Here is a 20,140-nt window from a genome sequence, read left to right on the forward strand (position 1 = left end):
AGAGGGAGCACAGTTGCACAACAGCGTGGGTAAATGCTGCTCATACCTGTACAGAACAATCTACACGCACACCTGCAGATTTTAGTTCGACATCTGGGGCTCAGTGCAGAGCTGAAACTCACGCTTAAAATAAAACTCTCGTGTCAGTCAGGAAGGCAATATAAAGCTCAAAGCACACAGTGAGCTGTTTTTCCTATATATATGCATCATGCATTTGTATTACATTATCTAGCTGTCACGAAGCTGTGGAGCAAATGAATCACAGGGCTGTTTTTTTCAGAGTTCTGCCCCTGTCACTCGCTGCTTAAACAACGGCAGCAATGTTGACTTAAATTGCTTCAAGTTGACCATGTGCCTCAGTCTACCATCGTCCAAATGCTGTGTGGCACTGCTTTTATCCCAGCATGACCCTTACACGCTACACAAGAATCAAGCTGATTTTGGGCCCAATTCCCCCTTCTGACAATGGTCAGCAAAGCAGATATTCCTGTTGTGTGTGGGGAACCCCGAGGACATCCGATGACGCAGTCACATGGGAAAGAACGATAGCCAATTAAGAACCAAGCTGACTAAAGCATAAGGACAATCACTGCCATCATGGCGGCCGCGGCTAATGCATAGGCTAATGCAAAACACAAATCATAAAGTATTAGTAAGATGGACCTCAGAATTGGAGGACCAACTTGTTCATTTGTGGTAACAACACAAGTGTTTGTTTAACATGATTTTATCATCCATCCTTCGTGAATTTGATTTTGCAAGATTTCCGTTTTTTTTTAGTCGGGATTCTTGTTGTTCATGAATGGAATCAGATAGTGTGTGTTAGTCTGTGCTATTTTGGCCAAATCGTTGCTCATCACACACTATAGGAACAAAACTGTTAGATTTATCATAAAATGTTATGTGTGGGGTCTGTCACATTTTCAAAATCTGCTAAAATTTGAAAAATCTTTTAGTGTGGGCCAGCCTTTAGACATGCTACGCCAAACAGACCACATCTTCAGGCTGCCATCTGAATGAACACATATAGAGTGCAGATTATCTGGTACCGCTGTTGTGTAGCAGCCTCAGGTATACAGTTGGTTATTCAGCAAGGTGTACTCTATCATTTACCGTCCTACCTACAGAAAGCTGCCTCTATCTCTTATGCACAGTGTGAGGCTGCAGCTGCCTGTGGTTTCAAAGAGAAATCTTTTCCACAGCTACTATTAGGTCCAGATGAATACCCACAGAAAAACGGATAGGCAGACAGCAGCAGCATTGGCCTTTTGTAAAATACAATGCAGCAAATAACACAGCCTGCAGCTGCTGATCTAGCTCAATATAGAAAATGAAGCTTCTTCACCAAGCTGCCGCCAGAATGGCAAAACCTGGAGGAAACAGATATCGGCCTGTGGAGAGAGCCTGGAGAGGAGTGAAGAAAGTGTTTTCCCTACAGTGCAGGGAAAGCAATAATCACACTCTGATGGGATTTGGGAGCAGAACATGTTACAATTTGGACGCAACACAACCTTGCAACTGTGACGTCACAAACTAGAAGATGTTGGGGGCCAGAATTTCACAAAATTTGCACTGCACCTTTCTTTCCATTAGTGTTTACAATATGACTGTATTGCTTATAAGAAAGCTATTATGTATTCAGAATTAATTTATAACAGTTGTAAAAATCTAAATCCAATGGTTTAAACAGCACTGACATCAGCAAGCTCGGAAAAGAAAATCAAAATGTATACTGAAATAGAAGTAGTCATTATGTATCAATAGTAGTAGTAGTAGTCTACTGATTATATGTCAGATGTGCCTCAGGCGCGCTATACTTCCACATTGTCAGTATGCCTATTTAATGAATAAAATGCACATTATTGCAGTAGAGTGCGTCAGACACTAAACGCTGCAAAACGCTAGGAAATCATCCACAGAGAGACAAATCTGACCAACCAGAGCAGTAAATCCAACACAGAAACTTTTTGTCAACTAGTGCCACACGGTTTAAAAATGAAAATTAGTTGTTGGTTAATTAATACATTTTCTAAAAAGCTTATCTGGAGATTATCTCAGCATCCTTTGCACGAGAAGCAGGTTACACACTATACAAGTTACCAGTCTATCAGAGGGCTGAGACACATACACAAACACATTAACTGTGGGCAATTTAGTAGCATTTTTTTTGGACTGTGGAGGGAAGCATGGGGAAAACCAACATAGGCACGGCGGAGTAAACATGCAAACACAGAGAGGCTCCAGCTGGCTAGTTTAGGTCCGAACCCAGGACGCTCTTGCTGTGTGGCGACAGTGCTACTGACCCACCGCATGGCCCAGAGGGTAGCTCCCCTGACTGATAATGTGTCGGTACCGCTACTATCACAGCAGCTCCACGGTAACAGAGCTAGCTTTGCAATCACCCTGGTTTATTACTGCTGCAGTGAACATCCCTCTTAATTTCCTCTGCACCAGAATAGGTGCAATTACTGAAGCTCCAAGCAGGCAGCACACAAATTCTATGTGGGTGTTTAAGATGAGTTTGACAGCTCCATGCTCCTGGTGCTGATTATGAAATAATAATAGCCTGCACAGTGGGCAAAGTAACTCTCTTAATTGAAAACAGCGGGCCTTATTTCCCCTCTGAGGGAAGCCAGAGCAGTATGACACCACAGTCATGCAAGTGTAAAACGGAGCCAGAGCCTCAACCAGTGGCACATATAACCTTTTTACAACTGCAAAGTCGTCACAACGGAAGAAAATACAACCTTGAATTCTTTATGTCTCGCCTCTCTATCCGTGTCTCAATCTCCTGTATTTACTCTTCCCCTCTCTCATCTTCCCAGCAGCTATCACTCTAAAAATGAAAAACCCTGGCCAAGCAGCACAAGGACAGACAGCAGCAAACGCTGTGGTGTCTGTTTAAAATAGCTACTGTAGCACACATCCCCCACTTGCACAGAGAATCAGCACTGAACTGCGTCACCGTCTACGTAAAATAATATGACATCAAATAACCTGGCAGAGGGTCAAAATCCTATACGAGCCATGTGCATTGGCCACCGGGATGCAAACTGATACTGGCACACACAGCCACAGAGGGAGAAGGAGAGAGGAAGCAAATAGATGGCAAATTCCACAGAAGGCAACCACCCTTTGTGCCTCAGTCAGCAATTCTGACAGGCCTTGCCTAAAGCGGAGAACAGAGAAAAACCCGGAGGGGGAAGGACTGATGGATAGTGACAAATGAGTGGCTTGGCCTAGGGAATCATTCAGGGAGGATAGGAGAGGAGAGGAGAGAAGAGGAGAGCCAAGGTCGAAGGTGAGAGGTAGAGCTGCACAATATTGTAAACAAGACTCGGTCAAAACCAAGTATATGGCTGGACAGTGTATGGTCATTGTGGCTAAATTGTTATACAAATAGTCAGTGGTCATGTCTATAATGTTAAATCCAGCGGTACATGTCCACCAGGTCCGGCAAGGACACTAGGGGACGCGCTACTCCACTCAACCTGCCGCTCAAGCAATGACGTGCAGTATTGTTGAATGCACCTGACTGGTCCCTGGTTTTCTGCTCGCCGTTTCAAACAGGAAACATCGTGGCGGCCTGCTCATAAACTTTCTGTTATTTCATCTAAACAAACCACCAAACCAATATTTTAAGTGAGAAACAGGCTATGCCACTGCTGACCCTATATATATATATATATGTATATATATATACAAGGAGTCTTGTTTACAATATTGTGCAGCTCTACCTCTCACCTTCGACCTTGGCTCTCCTCTTCTCTCCTCTCCTCTCCTATCCTCCCTGAATGATTCCCTTGGCCAAGCCACTCATTTGTCACTATATATATATATATATATATATATATATATATATATATAAATAAATAAACAGGGTCAGCAGGTGCATAGCCTGTTTCTCAAAAAAAAAAAAAAAAAATTTTATATAAACAAATGTGTATATATATATATATATATATATTTATTTATTTATTAATTTTTTTAAATTGTGGTTGACGAATAGCGGGGCCTGCTTTGGTTCTTTGATAAACTGATCAAGAATGATTGTGATTTGTGGTTCGCTGTGCATGCAGAGCCTGCATGTCACTCACTAGCAAAAAACTGTGTATCCAAGAACCCTTAAATCAGAGGAATTTATGTTATATCAGACAGACTTCTCTTGTAGATTTATGGAAAATGAGGATGTGAGTGTTTTCCTTTCGTATCAAGCAGCAAAAAAGTTGTAGCATGACGTGTTTGAATTATTTTGCCTTCCTTGACATCGCACGTCCTGCAATGTGACTGTTCTGAATACAACCAAACCATATATCATGCAGCCCTACTAGTGAGAGGAGTTGAGTACAAGTGAGGGCAGAAGATAAGTGAGATTAATGCTGTCTTGCTGACAGTAGGAGACTTTAGGGACAAATTACGACTGCCTGAGGATGAGGAGCTCTGAATGGGACTAAATGCTCAGACAGATATTTAACAGCCAGCTGTGACACCCACACACAGCGTCGTATTCACACATTCAGAGCAGCTGAGCAGAACACCGTAGCCTACAACTACACATACGCAAGATCTGACGTTAACCAGGTTCTCAGGTTGAGCACTTTGAAGTGTTACGTGAACATTTACCATCTCCAGGAGCCAGTGAGAATCAAGCAAGACTTCAGCTCTTTAGCTGACATTTCCATTCATTCCTATTGATACAAGATTGTTGTTACACTGCCACAGAAATGAACACAATACCCTGGTTTAACACATATTAGCTGAATAGCCTTTAGTGGACTCTCCCTTTAAGACCCTTCACTGACGGATGTTGCATGGGAGTCACAGTGTGATGCACACCTACCCCTCCCTGCTGCAGGGCTTATCAGACGAACTAGCTTAACCTTCAAAAGCTTTGCATTAGAGGAGGAGACTTTCACAGCTATATTAGCAATACAAAGAATAAGATCGACAAGTTAAACTCAGGTTCACCTTTACTGTGCTAATTAACTCAAACATTGATAAAAAGATAAGATAGTGCAGTGTGGTGTCTGATAATATCTTTCGCTTGGAGCTGATGTGTTCGCACATTCATTGTTGTTGATATAGATTAAGATTACGACAATGAGCTGAAGGTCTGCTTTAAGAATTTGATAACATCTATTCTCTGATTTAAATTGGGATGAAAAGAGGCAGACTTTAAGAGAGTTTCCCCTCCATTAGCCTACAATGCACCAAGGCAGTGATGCATTTCAAACTGCGTGACTTGTGTCATATTTTTGGGGGATTTATAGGTGCTTAATATGGGATTGGGAGCATTTCTATTGGCCGTGACCTAGCCAGTGGGGCACGCTCACATGTACTAAAAGCAGCCAGCCCGGCGATGTCAACAAAGCAAGGAGAAGCTCGGATTACTACAGACACAGAGGGAGATTGACTTAATTCTCTGCTCAGGTAGACATTACTCCTCCATATCTTTACATAGCAAATAGTTGTTTACTGCTATATTAATGCTCTGGATATTGAATTAAGCTCCTTTAAGGTCTCACATTTTTCAGGGACAACCTTGACTGCTTTGGTGAGGAATTTATTTAAGGAAGCAAGCTGACCAATATGAATAAGTGAAATCATACAGATGTAGTAGCCTGTTTATTTACTCTGCTGCAGCACAGGAATACTGTTTACATCATAGCAGATGTTTGGAATTACAACTTTATAGAATAATGGATTAAAGTGTGTTTATCCAATGGTTGAACAGAATAGTTTGTATTAGAAAATGAATGATTTTCTGTTTATTTTACTTAATGAATGTAATGGCGAGTAGCTTTGGAAGCTGTATAACTCCTTGTTTGTTTCACTGGAAGACTTGTTGCAAGGTATCGACTAGACTGGCTTTTTCTTTAATGGGATTTATTAAGCACTCACAAAATGCTGCTACCGTAATAGCATATCACGGCAGTGCCGCATCGATGATGGCCATAATTGAAATATGCCTTGCCTCAGTAATATTTAAAACCAACTCAACCTACAGCATTACTCGATTCAGAGATGAATAAAGCTGAGGTTAAATAGGGTAATGTTGGTGTGTTAAAAACAAGAAGCTTAAACAACCAACAGTTTCTTTCAGGATGCAACACTATCCAGTGTAATCACATCATACTAGTCTTCTAATGCTTTTATAAACCATATATTTTGCTGCTCTCTCAGCCAATGTCAAGCCCCTCAAAATACAATACAGACCAGTGATTGCCAACTGCCCGTAAACCATCAACCTGAATACATTTGGCAGGGTAGAGGCATACTCAATAATGCATCCGTTTAACGCTGTTCGTCTGCACGTGCAAGCTCAACCTCTCTCTCCTGTGCGGTCTGTGTTTCCATTGCATGTGAAGGTGCACTGACTGAGAAGGTACACACTTATTAAATCACCCCGGGTTTGTGTGACACGTGCCAGCAAGCATGATGGTAGGAAAAAAGCATCTGCAGCCAAAGGCGTCCAAAGAAAGACGTCCATTTTCACCCTCGGACACAGCTGAGCTCGACGAGTAACCCTCGCCAGACAGCCCTCTGATTCATTAGCCTGTCCTGAGCTCTTGTCAAAGTCAGCAATTTCCTCACCAGGGACAATGAAAATCCCCAAACTGTGAAATGTACAGTGAACATGACCAGTAGTGTAGCATGACTGATTGCTGTTTCACTCAAGAGCCCAACATTTAGCTTCAGGCATTCTTACATGTATTTACAGACACATCCATTAGTATACTTTAGAGTCAACACTTCTCTATATCACATAACATTGAGTCATTAGTACCCATCTCTATGTTGATGATGCAGTCGTTCATCATAATGCTCAATGTATTAGCTGGATTGGCTATTGAACAACTGCAACTTGCTTTGAACAGTCCCAAGATGTTGTTTTAAATGCATGCAAAACTAAATTTATGATGATTTCCAAAACAAAAACTGAATCATCACTATCAAAATGTGACCAACTATCTCTGTAGGAAGAGGTCGTTATTGACTCTAGTTTATTCATAAAGCCAGTCTAAATAGTCCACATCTTTTTATCTAACTTCTCTTCTCACAAGGAAATCTTAACAGAATCAAACTCCTTCTACAGATTAATTTCAGCATCACAAAATAAATACAGAACTTGGAAAGCGTTACTTTCGCACACGCTGCTCCATCCTCCTGGAATAATTTACAATTATTTAAAAACGCGATTTATCTTATACCTTAACATATCGCACATCACTGATACACACACAACAAACACAGCCTGTAACCTTATGACACAAACAGCCACAAAAGAGCAGGACATTTTACAGTTGAGCAATAGACTTGTGCTCTCTGGCTTTTCTATACTGCAATTTATTACTTTGTTACTTATCAGCCAACATACCGTATAACCACAATACCAATATATGATTAGAAAAAGAAAACCAGCTCATACAGCAGCCTTGACGATTTATATCATAATAATTGGTTTTCACAATACATCATGGCCTCAACTGCTAATAGGCCTTTTTCAAGGAATGACATTTTGCTAAGTCACAGTAGGAAAAACACAGGTGTCAATTTTCAGGGTCTTGGTATTGTGCTATGAGAGCTCACTGTCATAACTTACTGGGAGACTTATAGGAGCAATTTTTAATGTTATTAACACCTGTGCTTGTCCTACTAGGACATATAAAACAGCTGATGAGAAAAATGTGTGTCAATTAAAAGGGACTGTTTGTAACTTCTTACACGTATAAATCACCCGGGTCGGTGTCCCATGCACGCTCGCATATGCGCGCTCGCGTGGGGCTACGCTGTTCAGACAAGACTCCAACACAAACTACACGGAAGCACCAAAACCGCAAAGTTATATCTAGTGAAGCCCGTCTTGCGAAACAGTGTTGGCTGCGGTCGGAGGACGCGGGGGAGACCGTAGCTTTGGTCTCCAGGGCCGGAGTCTCTGCTCCTCTGCTCCTCTGCCTGCTTGCCTTCACTCAGCTCGCTCCACCTCACGTGCATGCTCACATACTACACACTGCAGAAGACTTCGTAGCTCTGAGAATATCTAGTGACAGTGCAGTGGATGTTTGTGCAGAAATAACTGCTGCAGTTCCTCCAGACCAACAGAGGTTTCCCGTGTCTTGTGAAGTGACGGGGCTCCACAGCGAGAAACGTTATCGTCTCTGACCGGGTGTCGGTGTCTCCCCTGTTCCCTCCGACCGCGGTCGGGAGGCTGAAGCAGGAGAAGCCAACACTAAGATCAGCAGTGTATCATGGAGAGACCTCCGTCTGGTCAGCTTACATTACTGCCAAGCAGGTGAAATATAGAGTGATATTGTGGTTTTAGCTGACGTGTGTCTCTTCACTGTTTTGAGCGATGCTCGTTCATGTCTATTTAGAGCGAGCACAAGCTTGACCCCAACGCTGACTTTCGTTGACTTAACGGCCACAGGTGTCGCTGTTAACAAGCAATTCTGATTCTTACAAACAGTCCCTTTAAAGAGACCACTCCTAAAATATATTAAAATATTATAACGTCTGGTCCAACTGCTTAAGTGTCTCAGCCTGTCACAGACAGTTAGCCACGGTGGCTGCCCTCCCTCCTCCTCCTTGCAGAAATGTGCCTCCAGTAAATGCCAGGATGGTGGCAAATTGTAAAACCCAAATTGAGGCTTTAGAGTTTTCCTAAGAAACATTATGTAAATGGCTGTTTTTTTATACAGCCTGTAGGTGACAGGCGGTGTTACTTCTGGGTGTCTAAGGATGGAAAAACACAGTGGAGGGGAAGGTGGCTAAGAGAAATGTTGTTCCTAAGGAGAAGGTGGTCATAAATCCTTTAGCTACACCCCTGGCTCTTTCTATATGTCAAGTCAACTAATTAGATATAAATTATAAAACAGCTGATGAGAAAAAATGTGTGTCAATAAAGAGACCACTCCTAATATATATATATATTAAAATATTATAACGTCTGGTCCAACTGCTTAAGTGTCTCAGCCTGTCACAGACAGTTAGCCATGGTTTCCTTGCAGAAATGTGGTTTCCTTGCCTCCAGTAAATGCCAAGATGGTGGCAAATTGTAAAACCCAAATTGAAGCTTTTAATGGTTTCTTCAGAAACATAATGGCTGTTTTTCTACAGCCTGTAGGTGACAGGTGGTGTTACTTCTGGGTGCCTAAAGATGGCATGGAAAGAGAAATGCTGTTTCCTAAGGAGAAGGTGGTCATCAATCCTATAGCTACACCCCTGGCTCTTTCTATATGTCAAGTCAACTAATTAGATATAAATTATAAATCAGCTGATGAGAAAAAAACGTGTGTCAATTAAAGAGACCACTCCTAATATATATATATATATATATATTAAAATATTATAAGGACACAGTCCTCCTTGCAGAAAATGTGGATGTTCTGCCTCCATAAATACCAAGATGGTGGAAAATTGTAAAAGCCAAATTGAGGCTTTAATAGTCTTTCATTTCTAATGTCTTTAATTTCTTCAGGTGGTGTTACTTCTGGGTGCCTAAAGATGAAGGTTGCTAAGAGAGAAATGTGGTTGCTATGGAGAAGGTGGTGATAAATCCTATAGCTACACCAACTGTCAACTAATTATATCTATTTATATATATATATATATATATATATATATATTAGCTACAGCTAACTGTATACATCATATAGCCCTTTCAAATGTTGATTAATGTCCTTGTCATGGTGTGTTGATGACTAGACATACATACATGAATAGTTAGCTTACCAGTTCCTTGCTAGCAAAGATGAGTCGGGGCTTTCTGCTTCACACAGTAGCATCAGATGGAGATGGATGTCAGGGTGAAAGACACACTAAAGACGCTTTATTAGAGAGGTGATAACGTACCCATGTCTGCGGTTTCCATGCCGTAGCTAACTCCAACCACCGTGTCCCCATCATCGGATGCTTCGGCCCCGGATAGAGGGCTCCCGTCCCCGGCCTCCGACGACAGCCCGACCGCTCCCTCGGCTGCTGCTTCCATTCAGCCTCCCGGAGGAAACAACAAAAGCACAGGCAAGTCCTCTCCGAGAGAAAGAAGACACAGCAGACGAGAAGAAGAAGGACTGTGTTGTTGTCTGATGTATGTTAGCAAAGTAATCAAACGGAGGGATTGATAGTGATAGTTATCCGCGATGGTCCCTTCTTCATCTGTGCGGTGTTTTCTCCTCACGACAAGCGGAACAGCGTCCGCTCAGGTCGAACTGCACCGCACTTGCTGCTGCTACTGAGCTGCTGCTGGTTTCTAGTGCTGGATACAATGTGAGGTTCTGTAGGAGGAGGTGGCTCCCTCTGCAGGAGGCTGAGGGGAACTGCAGCCAGGAGCATCCGAGCGTGTCCTCTTTGGATGCTCTGAATCACATGCAGACGTGTTGAAAAATATATATATATATATATATATATTTTTTTTTTATTTTTTTTTTATGATAACAAAATAAAATAAAATGAAATATGGATAAAACAAAAGTTTTATATATATTATATATATATATATATATATATATATATATAATACAAAATATTTTTATATATATAGGTCAAACTTTTGTATAGGTCAAACTTGTGTTTTATCCATATTTCATTTTATTTTATTTTGTTATCAGAAAAAAAATGAGAAAAAAAAAAATATATATATATATATATTTTCTATTTCTAAAAACAATAAATTAAATCACTAGAAGACAGAAACTAAAAAAACGCCCCATTTTTTCATATTCTGCAACCGGAAGTTGCCATTTACAAATTAAGAGCGCATATGAGGACGGTGATGTGTATGACAGAAAACAAGAAGCACGGTGCTGCTGTGTAACTGAAGGTGATGGACATGGATCGGTACGTAGTTTTTTGAAACAATAAAAGAGTGTGTCTCATGGAAGAAGACACACTCTTCTTAATTACTTTACTTTGTAAATGGTAACTTCCGGTCGCAGAATATGAAAAAATGGGGCGTTTTTTTTCGTTTCTGTCATCTAGTGATTTAATTTTTTGTTTTTAGAAATAGAAAATCAAAATCAACGTTTTTTTAAGTTTAGTTCATCCCTTTTTGACCTCGATAAAGAGAAACGTCTCGTATTTTAAAACGAAAATAAAATAACCACAATTGTTTTTGTTTTTAATATCCATTTGTGAAAGGAACATCGAATGACCAAAAGATACACTGACCCTAGGCAGCGCTGATCAAACATGAATCAATATTCTTCAATTAGCAATACCTGGGCTTTGGTTATCAGCCGATACTGAGAACTGATCCGATACCAGTAATAAGCTGTATGCCTATTGATTTTTTAACTTGGTAAACAAAATGTAACAAATAAATAGACAGATATTTATTAGGTGAATTGTTATTGAATAAATCGTACACCAACAACTTGCCAAAAAAAAGCTTAAAAACTATAACAGGAATTACAATTCAAGTGTAACGCGTTTTAATGCAGCAGAAAATTGGTCAAAACTTAAACAGTAACTAAAATTCCAGTATATAATGTATATAGTATATAAATATAGAATTGAAATGAATAGATCTGCCCCATTGTCACCTATATCCGATCAAGCTATGTGAGTCAGTATTGACCCAATATCTGATCTGGTATTGGTATTGGTGCATCCCTAATTTGTTTGCTGACAATGTACTGCTTGTATGGCACATAACTAAAACATTCATACTATCATATTATTGAGTATTTATGTGCATAACACTTGGTGTAATCTCTTCAAAATACGAACATGCAGTTTGACTAAACCCTCAAACTACTGTTTTCTTTTAATTACTGTATATGCAGAGCAGAAAACACCACTATAACAGAAACCCAAGACACTCCTTCTTACCCGTTTCTAGGTTAAACCTGCCATACTTTATTTTCTCATAGCCCAATATAGAGTTATTGACAGGCATCTACACACTTAAAACCCGGACAAACAGACTCAATCACAGCTTTTTCCCTAAAGCAATACGCATCTTGAACGGACAAAAATATACAAAGTGAATGCTTTTTGAAATAAATTTTTTACATGTGCAATATTTTTTATTCATTATTTATTATTATTATTGTGTGGTACATGTATGAATGAAAGAGTGGAGGTTGTGTTTTTAATTTACGGCACCTTACAGGAGTAGCACTCCAAATTTCGTTGTATGGCTTTAAACAATACAATGACAATAAAGGCATTCTATTCTATTCTATTTTTTCCAGGTGAAAAACATGCATAGCTACATTAATTCTCTGCTAAAATCATTAAATATATACTTTTATGGCTTTATAAGGCTACTTAAAGTTTAGTCTAATCTAGGCCAGTGGCTCCTAACCTCTTTTTTCTGCTTGTGATCCTTTAATACAAAGTCATGTCCTCTTGTGACCCCTTGCCACAAGTCCATGAGTAGTGGTTTAGGGCCAAAATATATTTCTGATCTTCTGCTATGTTATGAACCATCCAGACCTCTCAGGTCATCTGGATCAGGTCTGCTTAGTGTCCCCAGAGTCAGAACTAAACATGCAGAAGCAGCGTTTAGTTTTTATGCACCAAATATTTGGAACAAGCTCCCAGAAACCTGCAGAACCGCTACAACTCTGAGGTCTTTTAAAACAAAGCTTAAAGCTTTCCTGTTTGCTGCTGTCTTTAATTAAACCAGATAATGATCTGATACTGCACTAGAGCTTTTACTCTTTTGTGTTTTATTCTATTTTAGCTTCTATCCTAGCTTTTATTTTTAGCTTGTTTTTATTTTCTAATCTTTGTCGCAATGTTCTTGAATGTTTATGTAAAGCACTTTGAATCGCCGTTGTTGAAATGTGCTATACAAATAAAGCCTTGTCTTGCCTTGCCTTGCCTAGTGAGCAGTTCAATCAAAGTGCTATTTCATCTCACATTATTTAATTTGAATTATTCTTAGTGGCCTGAAGAGGTTGAACTATACAGTATTTCACCAGGTAAACGAAAACATTTTTTTTCTTTTTTTTTCATTTACTGTATATGCGATTAAAGTTTGTATGGGATAGTCTAAATGGTTAATCTGTGTCTCTACAACTATCTTTATTGTTTTGGAACTTTAGAAGATGAGATGTGGGTAATATTTGCCTCCCTACAAAGCATATTATAACTGTGTCTGTCATCTAAGTATTGAGTTGCTGTATACTATGAATTATTAAATGTCCAAAAGATAAAACTGTGACATTGTTCATTTTTCTATCCAGAGGAACAAATCTCTCAGTTTCATTTTAAGCTCTAGTGCTCACACATGAATGGTTTTGTGACACACACTTGCATTTTTCAGTGTGACAGAAATGGATTTTCTGTCATTTGTTTCCATTATACGGCATGATAGATCTTTGTGCACAACAACAGTTTGGGATAAAACAAACATATTCTACAAGCAACACCAACACAATGCAATATAATATAACTTGACAAATGTCAATGTTCCTGACAGACAAACATCACAGAAAAAAAAACTCATTAGAGCAAAATCTCTGTGCATTTTATTATGAAAACAATGCCACACATAAATCTACTGATCCATTTAGGGATCCATTCTCCTTCTCTCCAGAGAACCAAATGAATGCAAGCTTGGTAATCCTCCCAGGAGGTTTGCACGCCATTTTCATCAGGTCTGCTCTGTCCGCCATGCGGGTTTATGAACAGACCGTCACTGGTCTGGGGTGGAACCAAACTATATCCACTGGTGCTTGGAGAGGCAGAGAAAGGAGCTAAAAGGACTGACAGAGGATCAGTAAGTGAGGCATCAATCATCCGTTAGACAGCTACAAGTATTGGGGAAGATCCTTCTCCACCACCTGGAAAGAAAGCAGGACTATATTAACACTTGGAGAGACAAAACAATACACACATATGTACAGTTACAGTTATAGTAACATAGCACTGTTTTTGTGAATTATGAACAAGAGATAATTTCAGTTTATATGAATGGTCAATTCATGTTAAATCCCAAATCCTCTCTCTCTCTTTCTTGCCCTTTTGTTCATTCATTCAACTTATTCATTATGTACACAATGTTATATCTGGACATTTTCACATGGAAAGATTTGTTTAAAAAAAAAAGGAAAAGCTCTTCCAAGTGTCATCAGACATCTGAAGGCAAATTATTACACAGTCACATAGGAAAGATAAAAAAAAATAAGGTGTGCTACAGTCCAGATAACTATAGTATCTGTGGCAAAGTAAGATGTGTGTACATACACTTGGATTATCCAGGGGTCCGTATCTCTTCACAACCTGACCCTCTCTGTTGATCAAAAACTAGAAAGAAAGAGGAAAAGGAGAAAACTCAAACACAGTGAACATGACATTTATGAACAAAGAGTTATTTTCTGTTTGACTTTTAGAATAAGATGTGCCAATAAATTGCACTTAAAGGGAGCTACAGTGTGCAGATCTTCTTTTCCATTTTTCATTGCTGTCTTCTACTGGTCCAGCACTGGCCGACTATGGTTTTAGATGTGCGCAACCACTTTACATTGTTTGACTTTTAGAATAAAACACTTTTTGTGTTTACAGGCTTCTTCTTCTTCTTCTGTACCCGCATAATAGTAAACACACTATAGAGAAATGGAAGCTGCTTAGCATTGATGCACAAGAATACAGGAATAGATGATTAATTGTGAGCTCTATCAACCCTGTTGATGTCTAAATATATAATAAATAACTGATTAAAAAAATATTTACCTTGGTGAAATTCCACTTGATACTACTGCAGAAATGAAAACAAATTACATGTTAGAAAATAATAACTGAGTAAACACTATGATGATCAATAACTGATTTAGAGGATCTGGCTCCTGTGGATAAGTATCATGTCATTATAGTATCAATATACTTGTTATAATATCACCACTTACTCTCCCATGAAGCCTCTCCCGTTGGGCTGGCTTTTCAGCCACTTCCACAGAGGATGAGCGCCGGCCCCATTCACATCAATCTTACTGAACATGTCAAACTGAGCGTTGTAGGACTGAGCAAACTGCTTGATCTGGGCTTCATTACCAGGCTCCTTCAAAGTAAAACAAGTTGAGAGAAATAACATAACTGGTCAGACCCAAGCTGATAATATGCCCTATGAAACCAATGCTGATAAAGCAAAAGTTGCCTTAAAGGAATACTTCACCTCCAAAATGATCATTTGTATATCAATTACTCATCCTGTGTTACCTTGAATCTTGAAGAAAACTTTGTCTTTCTTACATGCCTCCTCAGTGAACGGAGAATCCAATAATGGATAAAAGTCTTGATAAATGGAAGTAAATGGGGGGCCACGTTTGATAACAGCAAAACTATATCAAACTGTCACACAACTTGTGCAGTTTAATTCATGTCTCATTTCATATGCTCACTACTTCCCAAATGCATGCATTTTGGCTAAAACCGTACAATTTTAAACACTTCGGACTAACATGAACTAGTAGCACTGTTTATGCGGAAGTATTTAAAAGATTTAGTGAAGATGCAGGTGTTTGGGAAGTACCGAGCATACGACTGGATAGTTTTACTGTTGTTAAACGCCGCCTCCATTTTCCTTCAATTCATCAAGACTTTTCACCGTTTTTGTATTCTCCATTCACCGTGGAGGCATGCCAGAAAAACAAAGTTTTCTTCAAGAATTCAAGGTAACACGAGGTGAGTAACTGATGTACAAATGGTAATTTTGGGGGTGAAGTATTCCTTTAATTTACTACTATATGATCTTGCTTTCCCTTGGATACATATTTTGCAAATACTATGGTTAGAAAATGGGATTAAACTCTTCCATCTTTATCAGTAAAGAATACACTGTAGGGTCTCATCTAGACTGTTTTGTAACTTGTTGTTTCACATTTCCAGTGATATGACATTTTCAGATCACAAGCCTGTGTGACAGTTCCTGTTCTAGCATTGTGCTTTAGTAAAACACTCATGTGTTACGTACCTGGTTCCCAAACTGGTTAGAAGGGAAGGCAAGGATGTGTAAACCTCTCTCAATGTACTTGACGTGCATTTCCGCAAACTGAGAGTAGTTTACTGGGGTTTTACCTCATTTAGAGGCAACGTTGGTGATGATGACAACATCCCCCCTGAAAATACAAAGAGAAACATGTATAATGTTTTAGTGATGGTGGACTGTAACTAAGTACATTTACTCAAGTAAGTAGGTAATTGTGCTTTACTTGTGTAAATCGTTAGTTACACTACCTAGTTATGGTAGACTTATGGAATGGGATATGGAATGGAATATTTCATAGATATATTTACCTGTATTTTTCTAGGGAAACCAAATTACCATCAATATCTGTCGCTGAGAAGTCATAAATAGACGTGGCCGTCTGCCAGTCCTCTGTCGGAGTAGCCTGTAAGGGGAAAAAAAAACTTGAGTGATGGGAGCAAACTTTCAAAATGCACTTTTATCCTGCTTAATGAATATTAGATAACAAGAAATCTACTGTATGTTCCAGCAGATATTTCCCCTGAAAATGTATCTTTAAAGACCGTACAAAGGGTTGAATCTCTTCTACAAATCATTTAAAAATATATACAAACATCTTACATAATCAATACTTCAAACATAACATAAAATAAATGAGAGTAAAAATAAACACATACAATGATCAATTCAGTTCAACAAAACCTGACAATGTCCAAAAGCTCCAGTACTGCAACATAAACCAGAGTCTCAGTCCTACTCTTATTTGTCTTACCATTGCCTGCAGCAGGACAGAGAAAAGGACAGTGGACCCTATCAGACGCATGTCTGCCCTTCAGTAAGGTCCTCTGAAGGCAGAAAGCAATCAAATCTCTAAAACCCCCAGGTGGCTTCAGCTACACCCTCACTGTCAGACCACAATCCCACCACTGAGAGAGAGAGCACACGACCCAGTGTCCTCATGTAAAGGAAGCGGGTGATCATTAACAGAGGTCACTCTCTGCTGCTGCAGCTGACTAATAAATCCACATCAGACATGTGGATGTACTGCGGTCCACAGTCCACAACATTATCACAACTCAAGGAAGTTGACTACTTATAAAAGCCCAAAAAAATAGGCCATGTGGGGTTGAGCCTCGTGAGGCCAGGGCAAAGGGCAACAGTCTGAAGAAATACATAATTATGTAATGAGCTTAATATCGGAACGAAAAACAAAAAGTTACAGTGAATCAGCACATATAACCTCCTAAATCTCACCCCAACATAAAAGACACAAATGCTGAGCCCAAAACACTTGTTTATTCTACCAAATAATCATAATCTGGCAAAACAATAGAGTTGGTGTTTCAGCAAATACTAATCATGTACTTCGCCAGAACAACCAGCCTGCAATTACAATCTGGTAATACGAGTAGTACCACCAGGCAAAGCTTTACACAATAAAGGGACTGGTTAGGCAACACACTGATCTGATTCTTGAAAGATTATTACACAATTTTCTGGCAAGTCTACGTGGGAATCATGCTTCATGGTTACAGTAAATACGCCCTATTCCAGAAAATCTTTCCATATACTTTACTGTATGATTCAAAATATGCAATAAAGTAGCCAAAAAAATATATTAATGAAAATGACAAATGAAATACTGTACGTTTTGAGAGGGAAACTATTCAATATTATTAGTATTATTACGGAGATATGGAATAGAGGCAAAAAGATTTATAGAGGTAGTACAAACTGTATTTTCACATTAGGCCCTGTAATTGAGTATCTCCATTTTTAGATTACTTTAAAGGTCCCATATCATGCTAATTTTCAGGTTCATACTTGTATTTTGTGTTTCTATTAGAACATGTTTACATGCTATAATGTTCAAAAAACACTTTATTTTCCTCATACTTTCTGCCTGAATATGCCTGTATTCACCCTCTGTATGAAACGCTCCATTTTAGTGCATTTCAACGGAATTGCAACGGAATTGCATTGCTAGGCAACAGTTTGGGTCCATGTTCACTTCCTGTCAGCTGATGTTATTTACATACACTGCAACAGGAAATAAGCTGGGACACATTTAGAATGTTTACGTTTAAAACCGTGTAATAGTCTAAATATTGGATATTTGTGACATCACAAAAGGACAGGATCCTAAGGGCTTATTTCAAACGCACAATTTCTGAATACGGGCTGTGTGTATTTCTCCGTATATTGAAAGTTATCATAATTTAACAGTATTTATATATCACTTAAACCTGCTTTATAATGTAAAAGACATGAAAATCTCACTTTTTACAATATGGGACCTTTAAACTGTATACCACTACATTTCTTTTCACATATAGCCTTGTACTTTTAAAGATCAATATTCTATTATGGCACTCTGTGAGATTCAGTTGCCTAAAGGATACTGGTAATCTACAATCAATTTTCATTGCTTATATAATACAATTTCCGCTGTAACGGACCTTGTGTTGTAAAACCTTTCAATGACTGCACATGCTGTATTTCTCAGACTGATAAGCCATATCAGCTGATACCAGCAGCCAGATGATGGGAGGGGCTGTGCGGGCTCAATTTTAAAACTAGAACGAAGATAGTGGCTTCATATGAAACTAGAAAACCTAAAGACTCCATTAGTACCAACCATGTCATACTACTACTACTACTCGTCACGAAGGAGGCTAAATAACGCTCCAAACTTAGGCTAAATTTTGGCAAAGAAAAACTGCAATGATTATTTTCGTGGACCTCTGACCTCAAGATATATGACTGAAAATGGGTTCAATGGGTACCCACGAGTCTCCCCTTTACAGACATGCCCACTTTATGATAATCACATGCAGTTTGGGGCAAGTCATAGTCAAATCAGCACACTGACAGTTGTTATTGCCTGTTGGGCTGCAGTTTGTTATGATTTGAGCATATTATTTTATGCTAAATGCAGTACCTGTGAGGGTTTCTGGACAATATTTGGCGTTGTTTTGTGTTGTTAATTGATTTCCAATAATAAATATATACATATATTTGCATAAAACAAGCAGGTTTCCAGGTTACAAACCACATTCATATGAAGGCCTATAACTTTGTCCTATTGTCACACTCCCAACACCCTCAATCAAGTAATATATGCGTAGTGTTTATAATCATGCTCAAGGGCTGACAGACAAGAAAGGTTTACGAACTGTATGAGAACGCATATAGGTCTTGAGTGAGTAGCCTATTGACATACAGACTTGAACAGAAGTAACACATCATATGCAGAATTTCTGTAGGGTAAACAGCGGTTACAGCGGTCCATTATAACCTGATTCAGATATCACTGTTAACACGAACTGGAAATCACCGGAGCACCAATACCAAATATACCAAATACCGTGCAGGTGTACGTTACCGTTGGGGATAAAACAAAGTACAGTACCATCGCCAGTAGCACTCCACTGCACGTCACAGCCCCAAGTGTCAATATAACATATAGCGGTTTCATTTTTGTTATAAGAGAGGCCACATTTATATTAATCAATAGCTACTCTGTCTGTAGCTGCTGCAGCTCCGCCCTGCAGGTTGTTGTGACACAGCGGCCGGAAGTGGGCGGCCGGAAGTGAAGGATCAAAACTATTCAAAAAAGTATTAATATTATTATTATTAACACTTTTATCATTATAATTATAATTGCTAGTACAATCATTATTATACCGATAATAATAATAAATAATAAAAATAATAATATTTTGTCAAATTACACCTACACACCTAGCCTTGACGTCTAGTGATGGGAATTCCGGCTCTTTTTAGTGAGCCAGATCATTTGGCTCAGCTCACCAAGAAGAGCCGGCTCTTTCGGCTCCTAAACGGCTCTTCATTGTACCACTTCTGCCTTTTATAATTCAGCCAAATTTAGCTTTAGCTGTTTTGACCTATGATTAGTATGTGTGCACATATATCACTTAAATTAATCTATATAATTATACTAAACCTTATAATTTCCAGAATACCATAATTTTACATGCTGCTTCGTTTCCGACTATCACTCATCTTTTCTGCTATTCGCGAGCCGCACTCCTCTCTCTCTTTCTCTCCTCCTCTCCCTCCTGCTCTGTACCTGTAGACCGTCAGCGCGCCGCGTACCCCCCTCCCCTCCCTTCTTGATGGTATGATCCTCGTCTGTTATCACCTGATTGGTCGCACGGACGTCATTAACACAACATTCAGTCACAGTCAGTGCATGGAATGCCT

The 20,140-nt window shown here is 39.2% G+C and overlaps 2 protein-coding genes across 11 annotated transcripts in view; both read right to left on the reverse strand.

Annotated features, from left to right (window-relative positions):
• The window catches only part of pip5k1ca (phosphatidylinositol-4-phosphate 5-kinase, type I, gamma a), a 56,570-nt gene extending 46,297 nt beyond the window's left edge, over window positions 1-10,273 (reverse strand). For 5 of the 8 annotated variants that reach the window (XR_012593960.1, XM_074635614.1, XM_074635615.1 and 2 more), the window contains exon 1: window positions 9,853-10,272. Coding sequence is in view for 6 of the 8 variants with exons in the window: in XM_074635614.1 (XP_074491715.1) it covers window positions 9,853-9,988 (136 nt within the window). In the remaining 2 variants the exon portion in view is untranslated. The other 3 variants (XM_074635613.1, XM_074635618.1, XM_074635620.1) reach the window with 3 other exon arrangements.
• A 3,182-nt stretch (window positions 10,274-13,455) lies between these two features.
• gpx4a (glutathione peroxidase 4a) lies at window positions 13,456-19,489 on the reverse strand. 3 transcript variants are annotated; one of them, XM_074635631.1, is made up of 7 exons: window positions 19,326-19,489; window positions 16,243-16,337; window positions 15,920-16,064; window positions 14,856-15,007; window positions 14,683-14,707; window positions 14,197-14,256; window positions 13,456-13,793 (listed from the first exon to the last, which is right to left on the reverse strand). In XM_074635631.1, exons 1-7 carry the CDS (start codon window positions 19,389-19,391, stop codon window positions 13,761-13,763), a joined length of 576 nt encoding a protein of 191 aa, XP_074491732.1. In that variant the 5' UTR covers window positions 19,392-19,489; the 3' UTR covers window positions 13,456-13,760. The 3 variants fall into 3 exon arrangements, with proteins under 3 accessions (XP_074491732.1, XP_074491731.1, XP_074491734.1); XM_074635630.1 differs by having other exon boundaries at window positions 19,299-19,480; XM_074635633.1 differs by lacking the exon at window positions 19,326-19,489 and adding an exon at window positions 16,686-16,850.
• Between the last annotated feature and the right edge of the window lie 651 nt (window positions 19,490-20,140).

Source organism: Sebastes fasciatus, chromosome 5, assembly GCF_043250625.1.
Source record: "Sebastes fasciatus isolate fSebFas1 chromosome 5, fSebFas1.pri, whole genome shotgun sequence".
NCBI lineage: Eukaryota > Metazoa > Chordata > Actinopteri > Perciformes > Sebastidae > Sebastes > Sebastes fasciatus.